The sequence below is a fragment of the Micromys minutus genome (assembly GCF_963924665.1).
Source record: "Micromys minutus genome assembly, chromosome: 3".
Lineage (NCBI taxonomy): Eukaryota > Metazoa > Chordata > Mammalia > Rodentia > Muridae > Micromys > Micromys minutus.
Genome location: NC_137972.1, coordinates 89,730,262 through 89,749,889, shown reverse-complemented (window position 1 = coordinate 89,749,889; position 19,628 = coordinate 89,730,262). Strand labels below are relative to the sequence as shown.

The 19,628-nt window shown below is 46.6% G+C and overlaps 1 protein-coding gene across 2 annotated transcripts in view; it reads left to right on the top strand.

Annotated features, from left to right (window-relative positions):
• The window catches only part of THADA (THADA armadillo repeat containing), a 264,934-nt gene that overhangs the window by 225,259 nt on the left and 20,047 nt on the right, over positions 1-19,628 (top strand). For both annotated transcript variants that reach the window (XM_080914535.1, XM_080914534.1), the window contains exons 34-35: positions 2,883-3,036; positions 6,134-6,265. In XM_080914535.1, the coding sequence (XP_080770661.1) occupies positions 2,883-3,036; positions 6,134-6,265 (286 nt within the window). The remainder of the gene's footprint in view (positions 1-2,882; positions 3,037-6,133; positions 6,266-19,628) is intronic.

Below are 19,628 nucleotides of genomic sequence, written 5' to 3'. Positions count from 1 at the left end.
GGAAATGCATACATGTATATGAGAGGCATAGTACCAAGGTTCAGCAATCATTGCAGAATAGGGGCAGAAAGAATGTAAGAGCTGCAAGACAGAAGGCAGGAAAGACCCATTCTCCAGACACAGCACAGCAGTAGAATTCCAAACCCACAGTAGCTGCGTTTACTTATCCAAGGCCTGCATAACAAGTCCTCATAGCAGTCCAGTCGTGAGTAGGGGAGGGGCTCTATCCCTTGAATCATAGGCTACTAATGGACTCTGAGAAAGTAGACTCATAAACTGAAGAGATGGCTCAGCAGTTAAGAGCACTGACTGCTCTACCAGAGGTCCTGAGTTCAAATCCCAGCAACCACAACCGTCTGTAATGAGATCTAATGACCTCTTCTGGTGTGTATGAAAATAGTGACAGTGTACTTACATATAATAAATTAATTAATTTTTTTTAAAGTAGACTCATTTTAAGTTGTGTAGGCACAGTGAACCCACCAGACTCCAGTGGATAGTTTCAGTACTAAGATCACACAGATGGTACTGATCAAACCCAGGGGAACACAAATAAAACAAATCTCAGGTGTGGGAAGAAGGGGGGGCACAGAACATGGAAGGAGAAGAGAGAGAGTGGGATGAAAGCAATAAGAATGCATTATATACACCTATAAAATTATATAGAAAATTATATCAATTTAAATTAATAATTTATTGAATTATTAATTTAAAAAGAGAGCTCAGTCTCAGGATAGAAGTAGACAGTGGCCAGTCTGCAGGACAAGCACCTCGTCTCTTGTGTTCCTGGGTTCTGCATGGTCACAGGGAAGCTAGCACCAAGTCACATGCTGGAGATGCGGAGATGCACAGGCTACTGAGAGAAAGAGACTGCTGGGTCACTGTGGCAAAGGACGGGACTCAGAACCCAAGGGGAAGGAAGGAGTGCTTGCTGGCTGAGGAGCACTGGAGAGAGGAGGTTGTTTAAGATCAGATTGCCCAAAGTTGGGTCAGGGTAAAACCCCAGGGTTAGCATTAGCAAGCAAGACTCCTTAGCTCTGTCATTTAAAGGCATGACCAAGAATCAAACCTAGGTCACAGGAGATAAAAAAAATTTTAAATAAATAAGTAAAAAAAAAAAAAAAGCAAGAAACCCTGTTTGGAATGGTAGGAGAGATATGGAAAGACATGATTTGTTTAAAAGATAAAGAGATCTGGGACTATAGCTCAGTAGCAAAAGTAGCCTAGCATGCACCAGGTTTCTTCCCCAGCACTATAACAAAACAAAAGCCTACCCCTGTCATTCCAGCACTCTTGAGGCTGAGGCATAAAGACCACAAAAAGCAGTTACACAGAGAGATGCTGTCTCAGGAAACAAACTGCAACAGCAAACCACAGTAAACCCGAGTTCTAAGGCAGCAGTGCAGACACAGAAGCAAAGCTGGAGAGAGCAGTCTGCAGCCCTCTCCACACTTGTGTCTACATCCAGCTGCTTGGAACTGGAATCAAGTATTAGCCCATAAAACTGAGAACATTTTCTAGGGAGAGAAAAATCCACAGAACAGTAGACAGACATGGAGAAACACTGAAGCTCTGGGGAGGGAGCTGGTGTCAGCAGCTGAGAACCTCAGCTCAGACCCATAGAGGCATTGCTCCAGAGCAGTCAGAGAAATCGTAGGCTCATGTGGTACAGTTAAAGACCGTCAGCTCCCTTTAAGTGTCTTGGAATACTGCTCTCTTGTTCTCCTGTGGTGGACTTAATGAATGAAAACATTTCTTTCTCCCACTTTGAGACTTCCATAGAGGGTCTTTTCACTGCCTAATAAGACGTAGATATGGCAGAATGTGGTACATGTGAGAACGTGTGAAGAAAGGGGACAGACAGACAAACAGATGGGAGAATTGACTTGTACAACAGAGCCATTCCTGTCATGATTAGCCCAGCCTGGAGACGACAGCATTTATCCATGAATTCACAAGGGCTCCACTCTCAAGAGCATGTCACCACAGCAGTTTGATTTCAGCATGACCTCCAAAGTGCTCCAGGAAGTCACATGAAATGAGAATCTCCTCTCTAGGAAAAGTGAGTGTAAAAATGAGTGTAAGCACTGAAAATAAACCAAATGCCAAAATTCAGAGTACAATCTTATTTGACCTTGAAAAGAAATAAAGCCTAGAACTCTTAGTGCTGGGTTGGTGGTGTACCTGTAATTCCAGCACTTGGGAGGCAGAAGGCAGAATAAAGAGTCTGTGACCAGCCTGTGCTATATGAGATCTTTCTAGAAGAAAGGAAGACATCGGTGTGTAAAAAAGAAGCTACTCACAGAAAGACGATCACAGAATCAGGCAGACCCATAGAGCCAGACAGAGAATAAGGACCAGAGCTAAGGGGACAGAGGATGGGGAGTGGCAGTAAGTGCTCTGAAGGTGACTACAGAAGTCGCTGTGCTTACCTGACCTGAACATCACACAAACCACAAATCAGCATCATGAGGTGCCACAGACACGTTCAGTCTGAGGTGTCAGTCAGAGGTGCAAAAGAAAATTGTGCATTATGCACCAATAAAGCTCTTGTTACTAACTCTCTCTCACCTCCCTCCCTCCCTCTCTGCCCCCCCCCACTAGTGGCCTTTCTTTCTCTTCCCACTTCCTCTTCTCTCTCCCCCTGGCCACTTCCCTAGCCTCAGTCCTTTGAACCAGTGAACTTGCCCGCCCAAGAGCAGCTTCCCAACAAACCTGTATTTAATGTAATAATGTTTTTATCTTTAAAAAAAAAAAAAAAAAAAAAAAGCTCCTGTTATTGAAAACAGTAGGGCTTTACTCCCAGTGGGTACTAGGATGTTGTTGCTTCCTGGGGCTGTAGGTACCACTCATGGAACCCTTCTCTCCTTTTGTGTTTTCAGAACAAGGACTCAGTTGCTCCTGAGCTAAGGCAGTGGGTCCAGGTGGTTGTCTGGTCCTGTGGAGACCATCTTCCTACTGCATCTAGATTGGCTGTTGCTGAAGTCCTCACAAGTACCACACCCCTGTTCCTCACCAGTCCCTATCCTGTTCTAGGTAAGTGTGCTAAGCAAGGCCCCTGCACCCAACTCAGCGAACACAAGAAGAGACAGATTTCAGGCTAAAAGAAGGGGTGCTTAGCTAGGTGCTGGTGGTGCATGTCTTCTATCCCAACACTCAGTTGACAGAGGCAGGAAGATCTCTATTAGTTTGAAGCCAATCTAGTCTAAGAGCAAGTTCCAGGAGAGCCAAGGGCTACACAGAAAAACCTTGTCTTGAAGGGGCAGGGAATGGTATCATGTGTGATGCTTTTACATGTTTCCAGGGTACTTTATCCATGTAGTTCATACTCTGAATATTTCTTACCAATGGCTGCTTCTTTTCTTTGCCTTCTCTTACCACTCAAGCCATTCTACATACAGTTTTTTCAGAGCACCCATGAGTTTTGCAGTCTTTCCTATCTGTAATTTTGACCCTTTTGGTAGACCATTACTTAAAACCTTCATTTGAGACAGTGACACTATGTAGCCCATGAGAACCTTGAATTTGAGAAATTCCTTCTGTCTCAGCCTCCCAGGTACTGGCATTATCAGTGTACACCAACCTGCTCGGCTGCTGCAGAGTTTTGAGTGGGTTCCTGTTGTCTCAGGCTCCACCTACACATCCTTTAACATGGCTCACTAGGCCCTTTCTGTTTTTCTGTTTTACCCCTGGCCCACCCTACTGCCTCATCATTTATCTCTTCCTCGGGCCTATTTGTCTTCAGTAGGGATCAGTTCTCTATAAACAACCCCTGCTTGATTGACTTGTTTACCTTTCAAAACATAGCCACTTCCAGGAAGCCAGAAAGGACTTCCTTGAAAGACACCAGGAAGTACTGTCCAGTAGTCTCTGTGGTGCTGATGCTGACTTCAGGCTTCTAACTGATGTCCCTGTAGGCTGCTGGGTCCCTTTGCTGCTGAACTGAACTTGAAATCGGCCCTGAAATACAATATAAAAGGCACTGTTTCAGTCAGGTGTTGTGCAGCTCTCGTATGGCTTCTAAACTGGCTCCTCCCTCACTGCACTCCATACCCAGAGAGCAGTGATGCGGAAAGCTTTGTGCCAACCATGCTGAGGAAAATGGAAAGCCTTGGAGACGATGCACGGGGGGGGGGGGGGGTGATTTTTCTGTATTGTGCTGCTTTGGAGTCATTTTGATTTATAAACATAGGGTTAGTTAAAGGAAAACCAGGAACAGAGCTAGCTCCAGCACAGACCCCACCCTCTTCTGCATGTGGACTCATTACTTACTATGAGGTGCTCACTTCCCATCAGCTCATCACTGTCTGTCTCTCTCTATGCTTCCATGCTTACCCTGAAGAATCAGGCAGGGCCAGCTCCAAGGAGCTTTCAGTTTTGTTGTAGGGCTGGGGAAAGAATCAGTTTTCAGGTGTTAACACTGAACAGCAAGCATGAACAGTCAGGACCTACGAAGCGCAGCCTTTGTCTGGGAAGTGACATCATCAGCGACCCTCCTGTTATGTCTTAATGATGGGAGAAAAGGCTAACAGACTCTGGTTAGGTCAGGCTAGCTGCCTGAGAGGCTGAGGCCAGAGAACTGGCCTAGACAGCGCGGTGAAACTCCTCTCTCGGGGGCAGTTTGTTCTCTCTTGGGTCAAGCATTCTCAGTAAGGGCAATGCTGTCTTGCAGCACATTTTCCTGTACAACTTTGGTTACTCTGTCACTCAAACAAGTAAATTTGTGTAAAAGGACCTGAAGTTTTGTGTGGAATTGAGTTGTGTCTGTGTCAGCATCTGGTCCTGGGGGTGGCCGTGTGCACATGGGGAACTGCAACCAGCCAGGCCGAAGTGGACTGAGGAGAGGAGTCTAGGGGTCAGATGCCCGTGGTACAGACAAAACTCAAGATGGATTCTTTGGCACACACCTGGAGTCATAGCCTTTGGGAGATAGGAGCAGGAGGATTTCAGGAGTTCAAGGCCATCTGAGGCCACCGTGGGCTGCTAGAAACCCAGTCTCAAAATTAAAAGGATAGAAGTGTAGAGTCTGTAAAGGTTACAGCCTGACCTGGGAGGTGAAGAGAGCTACTTTAGATGGCACTGTTTGTGGGGGCGGGGCGCTCAGACTGCTGCCTTTAGAAGCATGCTGGGTGGATTCCACCACTGCCCTCAAACAAGACCCTCCACAGACCTGCCCTCGCCATCTCTGCTGCTTCTCTCTCCTAAAGTCTCTCTGTAGCCCATCCCCACGGCTCCTGCAGCACTGGGCTCCATTTTAACCTTTTACTAATCTACTTGACTTGCCCTTGGTGCTGCTCAGAGCACATCCCATCTTTCCATCTGTCCATATCAGTACCACATGGTAACCTGCAGACGAGGTGCTAAGAGACAACAGTAGCAAAAGCGGGCCCCAGAGACATGTAATTGAGGGTGGCCCTTTTCCATGTGCCTTTCCCACTTTTGATTCTTGTCCCCAGACATATTAACACTTTGCTTTCCGTAATTGATAAGTTCTCACAATCTCTCAAACACTAAACTAGTTTCTGCAAAGTACAAAGCTCACTTTGGTTTTTTAAGACAAGGTCTCCCCATGTAGCTCAAGCTGGCCTTGAATTCACTACATAGCCAAGGCTGGGACAACTGTATGTCCACCAGCCTTCCATTGTCTTTTCTTGCTGACACAGGCTCTCATTATATGGCCCTGGCCATCCCGGAACTCTGTATGTCGACCTCTAGCCTTGATCTCACAGACATCTGCCTGCTTTCTGAGTGCTGGGATTAAAGACATGACAAACATTTTTATTGCATAAATCATGACACTGGAGAGAGCTGCCCAGAGCCTTGTAGGCCAGACAGCACCTTCTGGAGTGCCTAAGGCTGGTTGACTACAGAAGGCTTTCTTGAGAGAGAGAGAGAGAGAGAGAGAGAGAGAGAGAGAGAGAGAGAGAGAGAGAGAGAGAACTTCCCCAGTGGAGTCCTCTCTGTTCCAGTATTATTCCAGTCTTACAGTAACCACCCCACCAAGGAAAAAAAAAGAATGTCGTCGATTCGTCATAAATGTCTTCCTCCCACCTGAGTCTGAAGCAGTGTTTCTGCATGCTTAGTGCTGGTACTACAGCTGACATGAATTAATTCCCTTTGGTTTTCTTCACAGAATTGCAGGACACACTTTCTCTCTGGAAGTGTGTTCTCACCCTTCTGCAGAGTGAGGAACAACCCGTCAGAGAAGCAGCCACAGAAATTGTGACAACAGCCATGTCACAAGGAAACACTTGCCAGTCAACAGGTACTTTGTCTGTCACCTTGTACCGTACCGTATTGCTCCATAACCAGGGCTGGTAAACTTCCCGTAAGATGCCACATGGTGAATATTTTAAGTTTTAATTAACCATTTAGCCTCATCCTCAGCCTTACCATTGTGGTGGGAAAGCACTGATGTGGAACGAAGTGTTCTTTAGCACTAGGAACAGGAGGGAAGGACAGAACTGTCACACTCAGTGGGAGCAGATGAAGTGCCCAGACTCTAGCTTGATCTCTGCACAGCACAGTCCTACCATTGGATCTCTCTGCTCCCTCACACCACAGCACCTTCTCATGCCCTTCACACTTATGTGGAGATCTGTAGTAGGAATTGGTTAATGATTCTGGAAGGCCCAAAAGGAATTTTAACTCAGAGTGCTGGTAAAGATGGCTTAGTGGTTAAGAGCACTGACTCTTCCAGAGGACGTAGGTTTGATTACAGCAGCATCAGAACCATCTGTAACTTAACTTCAGTTCCAGATGCTCCAGTACCCTATGTGGCCTCCACAACGTGCACAGACATATATGCAGGCCAGAGAAGCTCTCGATCACCTAAAATTGAAAGGAAGGGAGGGAGGGAGGAGGAGAGAACAGGAACGCAGAGCACAGAACTCAGTGTTTGGATAGCTGTCCTGGAGACATTCATGTTTAGGCTGCTTGGCTCTCTATCTGCAGCACTCCATCTGGGCTGCCTGAAAGACGAAATTCAGTTGCCGGCAGCAGTGCCTAGAGCTCCTTCAGCCTTCACAATATGAACTTAAGAGAGGTCCTAAGGGCTGGAGAGATGGCTCAGTGGTTAGACCACTGTCTGCTCTTCCAGAGATGCTGAATTCAAATCCCAGCAACCACATGGTGGCTCACAACCATCTGTAATAAGATCTGATGCCCTCTTCTGGTGTGTCTGAAGACAGCTACAGTGTATTCATATAAATAAAATAAATCTTTAAAAATATAATTTAAAAAAAGAGAGAGGTCTGAAAGCAAGGCCTCCTACCTCTAACTTCCACTCTGTGCCAGACCCAGCCTACACGGGTATGAAAGAACGAGCTAGCTCTCTCTCCTGGATGCTGGAACTAAAAGTGTGCTCCACCACACCTCGCTCATTCCTTTATTCTTACTGGTGGCACACACTCTAGCACTCAGGAGGCAGAGGCAGATGGACCTCTGAGTTTTCTGTGCCAGCCTGCTTTACAGAGCAAATTTCAGGATAGCCAAGACTACACAAAGAACACTGCCGTGAGAAGCAAAAACTAAATAAAAAAATGAAGAGACGAATCTTGGAATGCACAAGAAAGGGCTCTAGTTCCCAAGAGATACCTTGAGCCATCTTCGCAGCTCCTCACCCTGACAGCCTACTCTCACCTGTGCATGTTCCAGACTGGATTCCATATGGAACAATATTTAAGCTTAAAATACAAGTTTGTCTGATACTCCAGTTAGACAGCATTCTGGGTGGGAACAAAGGTTCCTGGGGAGCTGCAGGAGCTGTGGGTCAGGAGTAGACAAGGGCTGGCGTCCTGAGCCGTTCTCCCCTGGCTGGGCCATCCTCTACCCTCTCAGCTTTACTCAGGCTTTCCCTCCTGATCACATGGGCTCTCTCTAGACTGACATGTCAGATTTTAAAGAAAATTCTGTTATCTGCTTGCCTTGATAGAAGATAAGAAAGGGGAGCTATTTAAGGAGACTGTGTGCTTAGATTCAAGAAGGCTCAGGAGAACTATACCTAGAAAAAAAATGTAGAAACCATTTAGTAAAGAGCCAGACATGGAGTCACATGCCTTTCATACTAGCACTGAAGAGGCAGAGGCAGGCCAGTCTGACATACAGAGCCATATATGACCTAATTTTAAAAAGATTTAGGGAACAGAGGGACAGAGAAGTATAAACAGAGGCAAATATGCCTGCCTCTGTCATCTCTCTAGAGCACTAGTTCTGGTCTAACCCTCTTAGGCTTCTGAGCCACCAAGGATCACATAAGACCTTATCTTCCTCCATCAGAGTACATTTGGTTGTAGTGCACTGCACCTACCGCCTCTGCCTCCAGACTCCTCAGAGCGTGTCGTCCAAATTACCCTGGCCTTCCTTTTCTTCAGCCATTTCCTTTTCCGCATGCTATGAGTCTCTGTCCAGGCAGCCATGGCTTAGAGGTCATCTCTTCTTTATGGTGTTGGCTTTTTTTAAAATGAGTTTTGTTGTTTGTTTTGGATCTCCTCTAGCTTATAAAAGCTAACCTTGAACTCTTGGTCCACACTTCCTGAGTGCTCAGCTCACTGGTGTACTCCAGCTCCCACTATGTCTTCCACTAGTGTACAGAGAATGCGCCGTTTTCACCAGTGGTTCGGTCTCCGCTCAGCCAATCCATTTGCCTATAAAAATTGAGAATGCCGTTCTGAAACCAGCAGCTGAAGAGCCATCTGGCACTGACTTACAAAGCTGTTGCCTGCAGCTTGCCGGCTCTGTCCTGGGTCCTGTCCTCCTTCCAGACCTGGCTCAGACTGTGAGGCTGGGAGCTAGTCTGGGGTAATAGAGGCCATGGACACAGGCTAGCCAGGAGATACTAACAAAGCCTCCTGGGCTTGTTGTAACAGTAAAAACTGGAGTTACAGTGAGCTAGGCAGAGAAAGCAGTGAGTGGTAGTGTAATAATGGAAGCGTATGTGGGATGGAGGAAATATGAGGTGAATGTTTGAGACCGGAGCAGGGCAGGTGGTATTGGAAAGCAAGTTCAGGCAGCCCAGTAGCCTTGAGCAACAAAGGAGGGGAAACCCACACTTGCTCAACCCCACCCAACACATAGAACACGTGTGCACCATGGCCATCTATGTAGAGCCCGCAGAAAGTATGAACACTCCTCATATTTTCCAAGCCTTGAGTAATCAGGGAAGACCTGAGAGGAGAGGAGAGAGTACTAGGTCACGGTGACATTTCACAGTGGCCTCCTAGTGAGAGCTCAGTCAGCAGAGCCTCAGGCCTGTGAGGATTTATGCTGGGCCACCAACGGCTCCACCTCCAGAACCTTCAAAGGCTGCCCATCAGCCTCTGCTAAGTCCCAGACTCGGTCCTCTGTGAGTACTATCTGTCTTTTCTGAAGACCAGGGAAAGACCAGAGGCTACAGAGATGGTTCAGCAGTTAAGAGCAAGAATGCTCTTGCAGAGTATCCAAATTCAGTTCCCAGCATCCATGCCTAGCACCATTCACTACCATAATCCAGTCTAAGAGAGATCCAGCACCCCTGGCCTCCGTGAGAACCTACAGTCATGTGTACGTATTACACACAGGTATATATGTAATTAACAATAAAATGAATCGAAGGAGGAGGGCCATAAAAGCCAAGAAGCACTGGGGCAAAGAGAGCATCTGCAAGTGTGAGGCACAGAGGTGAGACATGTCCACCAAGCCTTCACAAAGCCCTGTCCTCGAGTTTCACATGCTTGTGTTGGAGTCCATTATCTCTCCTGGGCTGCTTCTCCTCTCCTGCCTCCAGGCGGATTGTCCATGGGCTCCTGAGAAGCTCATCTGAGTGCCTTCCATGCTCCGCCCACTCCCTACCCTGACTTCCCAAACTCTAAGACCCAGACTCCCTCAGCAGCACCAAAAGCACACCAACCTGAACCTGCTGTGCCTGCCTCTCTCTCTTCCTGCTCTCACCTGGTCTCCCTTAGCTCTGTCACGGCAGCTTCAGGACCTTGGCATCTGCACAGGCTGTGTGTGCCTACTCCTCCTGCAGTGGACTTTTCTACCTACCCATCTTAGCCTCAGTACTGCCGCGGCTGCCTGGCCTCCCTGACTGTGCCGAGCACCCAGTCATTGGCTGACCCTCCCCTGCTGCCCTCATGGTGTGTGTGTGTGTGTGTGTGTGTGTGTGTGTGTGTGTGTGTGTGTGTAAGTGTGCTACATGGTGGAAATCAGAAAACCTTGCAGGAGTCAGCTCTTTGCCTTCTACCTGGGATAAACTTGAACAATCAAGTATGTCAGCAGGCTCTTTTAACCACTAAGCAATCTTACTGATCCTACATTTTTTTTAATTTGAGAGTTCTCACTCTGTAGCCCAGCCTGGCTAGTCTCAAACTCTTGGTAATCTCTCAGTCTCCCAATTGCAGTATAGAGTAGGGTTTTTGTCTTTGTTCACTGCTTTAATTTTTAGAACCTGGCATCCACTAAAAATCATTGTGTAACCAGTTGAATGAATGAATAAATGGGAAAATGTATTAGTTAAATAGTTCAGATAATTAGGATTTGGAGTTTTCAACACTGACTGCATGTGGGAGAGATGGAAGGAAAGCCCTTTAGATTCTAAATTGTTAAGAAATTGCTCTATTGAGCTCTGTGAGTTCAAGATCAGCCTGGTCTACATAGGGAATTCTAGAATAGCCAGGGCTAACAAAGAAAGAAAAAAAAGGAAGAAAGGATAGAAAGAGAAAAAGTTGGAGCTGAAGAGATGGCTCAGTGGTTAAGAGCACCGACTGCTCTTTGTGAGGTCCTGAGTTCGATCTCCAGCAACCATATGGTGACTCACAACCTCTGTAATGGGTTCTGATGCCCTCTTCTGGTGTGACTGAAGACTGCTACAGTGGACTCACATACATAAAATAAATTAACTTTTAAAAAAAGGAGAGAGAAAGATAAAAAGTTAAGGTGGGACATCTAAGTTGTAGCCGATTGTGTAAGCTACATTAGGGCCACTGCTTCTTAGAAACACTAGTAAGGAACTGATTGAGCACCTACTCAGTCCCACCTCTGACAGATCTAGATTTATCTGCTCCCTCCCTTGTCATTCCCTCCTTTCTCAAGCAGGATGGATTTTTTTTTTCCTTTAAGACTTATTAGCAGTGGTAGCACATGCCTTTAATCCTAACACTTGTAAGGCAGAGGCAGATGAATCTCTGAGCTAGAGGCCAGCCTGGTCTACAGAGGGACAACTAAGAACCCTGTCTCAAAAAAACAAAAAACAAAACAAAACAAAAAAAGATTTATGAGGATGGAGAGAACACTCCCTCATTGGCTGCTCTTCTAGAGAACCAGGATTCAGCCTCCAGCACCCCCACGGTGGCTCAATACTCTCTCTACCTCCAGTTTCAGATGATCTGGACACCGTCTTCCGGCCTCTGAGAGTACTGCACACACATGGTACACATACATATGTGCAGGCAAAACACCCATATAGCTAAGAATAAAATAAAGTCATTAAAGTTAATATTCATTTATAAGTAACCAATACCCTCTGCAAAAACAACAGCCAGTGCTTTTAACTACTAAGCCCTCTCTCCAGCTTCACACACACATACACACATACCCTGCACACCCTGGGAAGGCCGAGCTTAGGGACTAAGGGCACACACATCCTCCTGGGGACTTCAGTGGCAGCTGTTCTGAGTGAGGGAACATGTCCTTCAAGTCTCCTGTTTCTGAGCAGATGCAGTGTACGGTCTTTGCCCTCTGAACGTTCCACATTATCCTTCAGTGCTGGGAGAACATCTATGCTTTCCCTCATACAGTTCTGAACAGTTAGGAATGTGTCCAAAGTCCTGTGGACCATGAGGATTAGAAACTTAGAGCCAGGACCCTGTGAAGACTGAAGCTTTGCTCTTTCAGACCCTCTGAGACAGTGAAAGGAATCCAAGCCAGACCACAGGAGTGTGTGATAGTGCAGGGGATGGTGGAGATTTTCTGAATTGTCATGGTTTGTTTGTTTATTTTTGTTTTTATTTTTGGCTTTTTTTTTTTTTTTTTTTTTTTTTTTTTTTTTGAGATGTTTCTCTTGTAGTCCAAGCTGGCTTCAGGTTCTTTGTGTAGCCCAGGATGACCTTAAACTCCTGATCTTCTCCCCTCTCCCTGGCATTTCAGAATTCTAGGATTATAGGTATGTGCCACCATATCCAAATTCCACTTAGCATGTTTGATAGAAGATACTAAAGTTATATGCTAAGAAAGTAGATTTGGGGGCCTAGAGCCGAGGCAAGTGAGAGGATGATGATAAGGCAGTGTCCCTTCCAGGAATAGCACACGTTCCTGCACCAAAGGCTGCTGCTGTGTTCCTACCCTCTGGGTCCCTTCCTAGAAGGAGGGGACCACATAGGGCTGGAGGAGCCACAGCCTGTGATCACAGATAGGGATCTCCGAGCAAAGGCAGGTAAGAGACCCTGAATCCCACTGTTAGTGGGAAGTACGATCTGAAACACAGGTCTCGTTGAGCTCAAGAAAGCACTTCACTCCCCTTCCAGACACCTTGATTCTCATAGAGGAAGTGACAGAAATGTAAGTATGACCTCAAAGGCCAGTGTAGACTCCTGGAACAGAGGAGCTGAGCCACAAGAAAAATACTGCCTGGAAGAGAATTTGGCGGAACTCCAGCAGCACTGGGTAGAACAGACTGTGCTATGAAGCCATTATCTCCTTCCATATAACCACCCCAAGGCCAGCTCTGGGCCTGCTCCATTGCTATCAGGGCATTCCTCTCTATTTTCAGAAAGATTGGAATTGTGATCTGCCAGGGAAGAAATAGTCTTTGTCTCCTCATTCATTACTTCAAGTCACAGTCATCTGGTCAAGGTAGACCAGTCTCTACCCCTTCCCCAAATCCCCTGTGGGGGATTGTCACAGTGAAGCTCCAATGACCACAAACTGCTTTGCCTTTGCCAACTGTCACTGTTCCCAGAGAGCCTCGTCCCGAGACGTACACCTGCGCTTAGCCAGCGTGTCACCAACAGTTGGCTCCATGCTGTATAGAAACCGATGCAAACTAATGCTCACATCTAAATCTAGGAGTGGGTTGCAGGCCTCATGAGTACTCTAGCTGAGCCTTTTACTGGGATGGTTGGATTGTTTCCATGGCCTCCCAGTAACTAAGCCCCAAAGAGACAATAACAAGCCCCTTTCAAGGACATGAGATCCATTTTTGAATCATTTTGCCTTCACTAATACTGTTTCTGATAACCAAGCTCACTGACCGCCAGGTGACTGACTTCTGTGGATGGTGATAAACCCTTGGTCTAGGGCCTAGCCATCTAGTGCTGATGCAGCTGGCAGGGTCTCACTGTCCCTGTTAGCAAAGGGTAGCCCTACCCGAAGGATCAGCCCCCTTTCCTGGCTTCCCTTCTATGTGGAAGCCTCCATTTGTCATTCTAGGGCTACACAGGATGCACCATTTATCAGTTCACTAGGGGAGTCACCTTCTGTATGTGCATGTATGTTCGTCTGCTTGCAGGCATGGGACCGTCCACAACAATCTTTCACTAGCAGTATAGGGCTTACTTGCTTAGTCTAGACTCACCCCTGAGCCCCAAGGACCTCTCTCTCCCTAAGCCCCGGTACCAAGATTACAGGTTGTGCTGCTATGCTCACCTTTTTCAGGTGAGTTCTGGGGCTCAAACTGAGGTCCTCATGTTTTCATAACAAGCACTTTACTGGCTGAGCCTTTCCCAAGCCTTCCTCTTTGAAACTAAGATGAGTGAGGAAATTAGAGTGAAGGGGCCGGGCTATGGTCTCATTGACTCCTGGTCTGCTTAGATGACTAAGGAGCTTACTGGTGAGTAACTCTTCCTCGGTTCCTACTCAGGGTCTACACATCCCGTGTGTACGTGTGTGTGTTTATATGGCCCCAGGTAGCTTCTACCAATACTAACTACACACAGTTGTCAGACACTATGTAGCCTGAAAGGTTCTGCAAGGCAAGAGCTTAGCCCAAGAGTAGGCCTGCATAGGCCACTAATGGAGCCCCTGTTCTTCAGCATCCTACCATTATCCAAGTAAGAGTACAAGGGTCTGTCTGAGACCTGGGAAACCCTCATCCTTCCCACAAGATCCTTTGAATCCTGTTCTGAGCTTCTCTTTGAAGTGGGCTAGCCTAAGCTGTCTTATTCCACATGACAGGAGCTCTCCAAAGCAGAGCATAGGGGAAAGTGGTGCAGAGGAATTTACCTGGGCCCATGCTGGGAGAGCGTGTGGCACTCAGGTAGAGTGCTGTGTTGGAAATCTAATGCCTCTCAGGTGTCTGAACAGAACACAGGACAGCAGTTGGGCATGTCTTTATGTGTGATCACTGAGAAGATTATATCCCAAAGCTCTCTGAGGCAAGAAGTGTCCATCATGTCTAAAGGGCAAGAAATCTTCAGTGAGTGTTCTGAGGGAGCTTGTCAAAATGAATGGGTGTGGTGTGGCACACGACTTAATCCCGGTACTTGGGAGGTAAAAGCAGGCAGATCTTTGAATTCCAGACCAGCTGGAGCTAAATGGCGAGAGCCTGCCTTTAAAAGAAACAGAATGAGGCTGGTCTTCAGGACTGAAGGCAGAAAACAGGAGGTGAGAATCAGAACCCAACCTTGACAGGACCTTCTCCCTGTGCTCCTCTCTTCCACTGTGATCTTGCCTCCCCCACGCCTCCAGCAAGAGTACCCACAGTACCAGAGTAGAAGCAGCAGGGCCTGTGTTGAGAGGGACTCCAGCTTCAAGCTTGAAACCACTGGTGTCTGTAGCAAATAGACCATGTTCGTAGTCATTTACACAAGTCAGCAGCTGTTCTCCCTAACTCAGAAGACACAGCAGGCTTGTGCGATGGCCCTGTCATCAGGGGACCCACACATTTCCTACTGCTCTGCACTTTCAGTATGTGCTGTTCCTCTTGTTGTCCAGCTGCACTTCATGCGCACTGTCTGGTGACTAGGAGGAAGGAAAGACCACTGTAGACGTTACATCTACCTTAGCAACCAGGAGCTGCTCGTGTTCCGCAGCTCTCAGAAGAGGCCCAGAACTGTCCATCTGAGCCAAGGAGAAACATGCTCAGCTAAAAAGTTCCTTCTCTGCATGACAGGAGGAGTCTACAGAGAAGATAGAAGCACACTTCTCACTTGCCATCCTCTTGTTCTTAAATGCTCTAGTGCTGAGGAGAGCTAGGTGCATTCACAGTAGCAGCTGGGGCTCACACATGGATGGTCATGAGCCCCTGGCCTTGGTCATTTAGAACCCCTGCTCGTGGGTCTGGAGAGATGGCTCAGCAGTTAAGAGCACTGACTGCTCTTCCAGAGGTCCTGAGTTCAATTCCCAGCACCCACATGGTGGCTCACAACCATCTGTAATGAGATCTGATGCCCTCTTCTGGCCTGCAGGCATACATGCAGGCAGAACTGTGTGTATATATAATAAATAAATCTTTAAAAAAAAAAAAAAAAAAAAAAAAAAAGAACCCCTGCTCGTGAGTGCTGTGCCATTCACAGATAGGTTTTACCTCACTGCATCCATGTGGATTTCATCATAGCAACTCACATAGCCAAGTATACGAGAAAAGAAAATAATGTGAGACTTTTGATTGACGGATTGTCGCTTTTCATGCCTTTAATCCCAGTACTTGGGAGGTAGAGGCAGGTGGGTATCTGTGAGTTTGAGGCCAGCCTGGTTTATAGAACAAGTTCTAGGACATCCAGGGCTACACAGAAATCCTGTCTTGAAAATTAAAAAAATAAAATAAAATGTGACTGTGGACCCATGTTACATTTTTAGGCCCCATCTATCACCTGAAATGTAAAGGCTTCCTTAGCAGACCAGCCGCACACCTTGCAGTTACGTCAGCATACAGTCAGAATTGACGGGAAGAGAAGTGGTTGGGTGATAGTACCTAGGAGAGTCTAAAGAATGGAAGGACAGGGCAGAGTAACCCTGGAAGGACCCAAGACTGAGTAGAGAGAGAGTTGCAGGTCCTTTTAGAGTCACCACCCTGTACCTACTCCATGTCTGTGGGAGTGTTGTCACAGCCTCTGCTAGCTCAACCCATTAGTCTTGGGTTTCTAACACCCAGCCAGCTGCTTGGACCTCCTTTCCACATAGCCTTTTAGACATCAGCACTCTGACTTCTTTGGTCACACCCACCTTCTTCAGTTCTGGTGTTTGTTGGTCAGGAGTCTCACCCACTCACCCACACCAGAAGCTAAAGAACAGAGATTTGTGGCACCAGCAAGGCAGCTGGCATGTTAGCACTGGAGTGGCTTCATCAGACTGTGTCCTGGCTTCTGCAGCTCTCTTTGGTTGTGGATCTGGACCTCAGGGTGGTACAGTAAACCCAAGGGCCCCCTGTGAGCGAGCTGTGAAGAACTGGGTTAAGTCAAACTGACTTGGCCAGGCTCCCCAGGTGCTTCAGTCCTGTCCGATCAGAAAGTAAGAATCCTTAGTGTTATAAACCTTTGCCACTAGACCACAGTGACGTAACTCCTCTGACCTCTCCAGCCTGGGAGTGGTGGGGAGACCTGTTTGATAGTCCACACTCTACTTTATACCTATAAAATCCACACATGGAATCACTGGCTCTGCACTCTCACAGGGCTCGGGACACAGTCATGTGCAGTGTCACCCTTAGGCCGTGTGTGCCTCCAGCTGTCCCTCACCCTTCAGTAAGACACTGGTCCAAACATGAGTAGGCTTCTGGCCAAAAATTGGATTTGACTATGGTGGCTTCCTCAAACACAGTGAGTAGTCAGGGCCCTCAGAAGCAGAATTGTTTCAGAGAAAATGCTCCTTCTCTCCATCCACTCATCTCCATCTTCCTCACTGTGTGCACATAACCCTGAAGTAAGCACAGGCTTCACTGGCCATCTTATGCTGGACATAGGGGTTATGTTCAGATTAGCATAAAACTCAAGTATTCATAGGAAGTCTCTGAGTGGGCCAGCCTGCCTATACCCTGCACCCCACCCTGGCCTCTTGCCTTGTCTCTTCTCATCTCCTTCCCGTCTGCCTTATCTGCCAACCTAGAAGAGATCTAGGAATCACCTGACCTTCCACCTTGGCTACAGAAGTTCTGGCCTTTCTTTAACAGGACTGTCCATAAATCTCAGTTGTTTTTCATCTTTGAAAAAGCCGCTCTGTCAGGGAGTCCTTACTCACACATGAGGGGAGGGAAAGGCCACTAGTTCAGACTGCAAGTTCTTTTCACTCCATTTCACAACATCTATTCCCCAGAAACCACAGATATTTTTTTAAATGAGTACCCAGTAGGCATGATGCCCAATGACACAGCCTCCTAGACTCAAGGCCAGCCACCTGGAGAGAAAGGGTTTGTCTGGGGTGCTGCTGGCTCTTACCATGGAAAATAGGGAATTAAACTCCTACTATTTATATTTTACAGTGGTGTGGACTTGGTGGGTTTGGTGATTTGAAGAGACAAGAATGATATTTAAAATGAAAGACTTAGTTTGGGATACATCGTTCTAATGAGCTAGAGTACATCTTAGTTCCCTGCTGAATCAACCAGAGGAAAGATGAAAGGAGGGTAAATTTGGAGCAGGTTGGAAGAAAAAGGAAGCTGAGAGAGATACAGACTCAGCCAAAGAATGGTCTTCATGATGTCTCTGACTTTGTCTCTGTCAGTCTTTCCCCTGACCCCAGAACAGGTCACTCTTCGTATTTTTTTAATTACTTTATTAAATAATCTCTGTATTTACATTTTCAGTGTTATCCCCGGTCCCCATTCCTATCTCCCCTCCCCCTCCACTTGTTTCCATGAAGGTGCCTTGGCATTGCCCTACACTGTGAAATCGCGCCTTCACTGGACCAAAGGCTTCTTCTCACATTGATGCTAGACAATGCTGTCCTCTGCTACATATGCAACTGAAGCCATGGGTCTCTCCATGTGTGCTCAGTGGTTGGTGTTTTAGTCCATGGGAGTTCTGGAGGGTTTGGTTGGTTGATAATGTTGTTCTTCCCATGAGGTTGCAAACCCTTTCAGCTCCTTCAGTCCTTTTTCTAGCTCCTTTATTGGGGTCCCCATGTTCAGTCCAATAGCTACAAGCATCCTCAGCTGTATCTGTATGATTCTGGCAGAGCCTCTGAGGAGGCATCCATATCTGGTTCCTGCCAGTAAGTACTTCTTGGCATTAGCAATAGTACTTGGGTTTGGTGGCTGTATATGGGGTGGATCCCCAGATGAGGCAGTCTCTGATTGGTCATTTCTTCAATCCCTGCTCCTCTATTTGACCTTGTATTTCTTCCTGTGAGTGTTTTGTTCTCTCTTCTAAGAAAGACTGAGGCATCCACATTCAGGCCTTCCTTCTTTTTGAGCTTCATATGGTCTGTGAATTGTTTCTTGGATATTCAGAGCTTTGGGGGACTAGTATTCACTTATCAGTAAGTGCATACCATGACCGAGATGTCCTTCAACAGAGGAATGGATACGGAAATTGTGGTACATTTACACAGTGGAGTACTACTCAGCTATTAGAAACTGACTTTATAAAATTCCTCGGCAAATGGATGGAACTAGAAACTATCATCCTGAGTGCAGTAACCCAGTCACAGAAGTACTCTTTGTATTTCTAACTGTCTTAGAACCTGTGATGAGACCAAGCTGGCCTTGAGCTCACAGACATCTGACTACCTCTGCCTCCCAAGTATTGGGATTAAAAGTGTGGACCTCCACGGCCAGCTACTCTTTCTGTCTTTTGAGGAGGGGTCGTGCATGTGGAGACCAGAGTTTGACATTAGTTGTCTTCCTCAATGGTACCCCACCTTACTTAAACAAGGTTCCCAGTTCAGCTGTGCCGGCTCACCCCAGGAAGTCTTCTATCTGTCCCCAGCTCTAAGACTACAGGTGAATGCCACTGTGCCCAACTTTTTATCTAAGTCCCAGTGGTCTAGGCCATGTTCTCATGCTTCCATGTAACCCTTGCCAACTGGACAGTATGCCCAGAGCCCACATGCTGGCTTTCCAACCTCTCTAGATTGCAAGGAGGAAGACACTGCATAAAACTTCTTTCAGTGTAGTAGAAAGAGTGTGGCAAGACCCTAAAAAGATGTCCTGGATTTACTGTGGTAGACAATGCTTGTAATCCCAGCACTTGTCAGGTAGAGGTATGAGGATGATTCAGGGTCATTTTCTGCTACACAGGGAGCTCAGGGTCAGCCTTAGCTACTAAGACCTTGTCTCAAAAATAGTGGGAGTAATCTTGGAAAAATACTTGTTCATCAGATTTGTTAAGTTTTTAAAAATACATTTAAAAGTGAGTGAGAGAGAGAGAGAGAGAGAGAGAGAGAGAGAGAGTAAAGTGCAACATGGAGACTAGAAAGGGTATCAAATCCCTTGGACTCTAAGGTTAGGGGGTTTTGTTATCAAGGATTGAATCTAGGATCTTATGTGTACTTGGCGAGGCCTCTATCACTGAGCTACATCCCAGGATTCGGATTCTTTTTATTTTGAGACAAGGTCTCATTCCAGTAGAACTCACTGAAGAGCAGACGAGCCTTAAACTAGCAGTCTCCTGCCTCTGCCTCTTGATCATTTTTACATCACAAACATGGGCCTTTTTTTTTTTTTTAAGAATTTGATACAGCATTAGGTAATCTTGATATCTGCAAGTAATAGACAAATC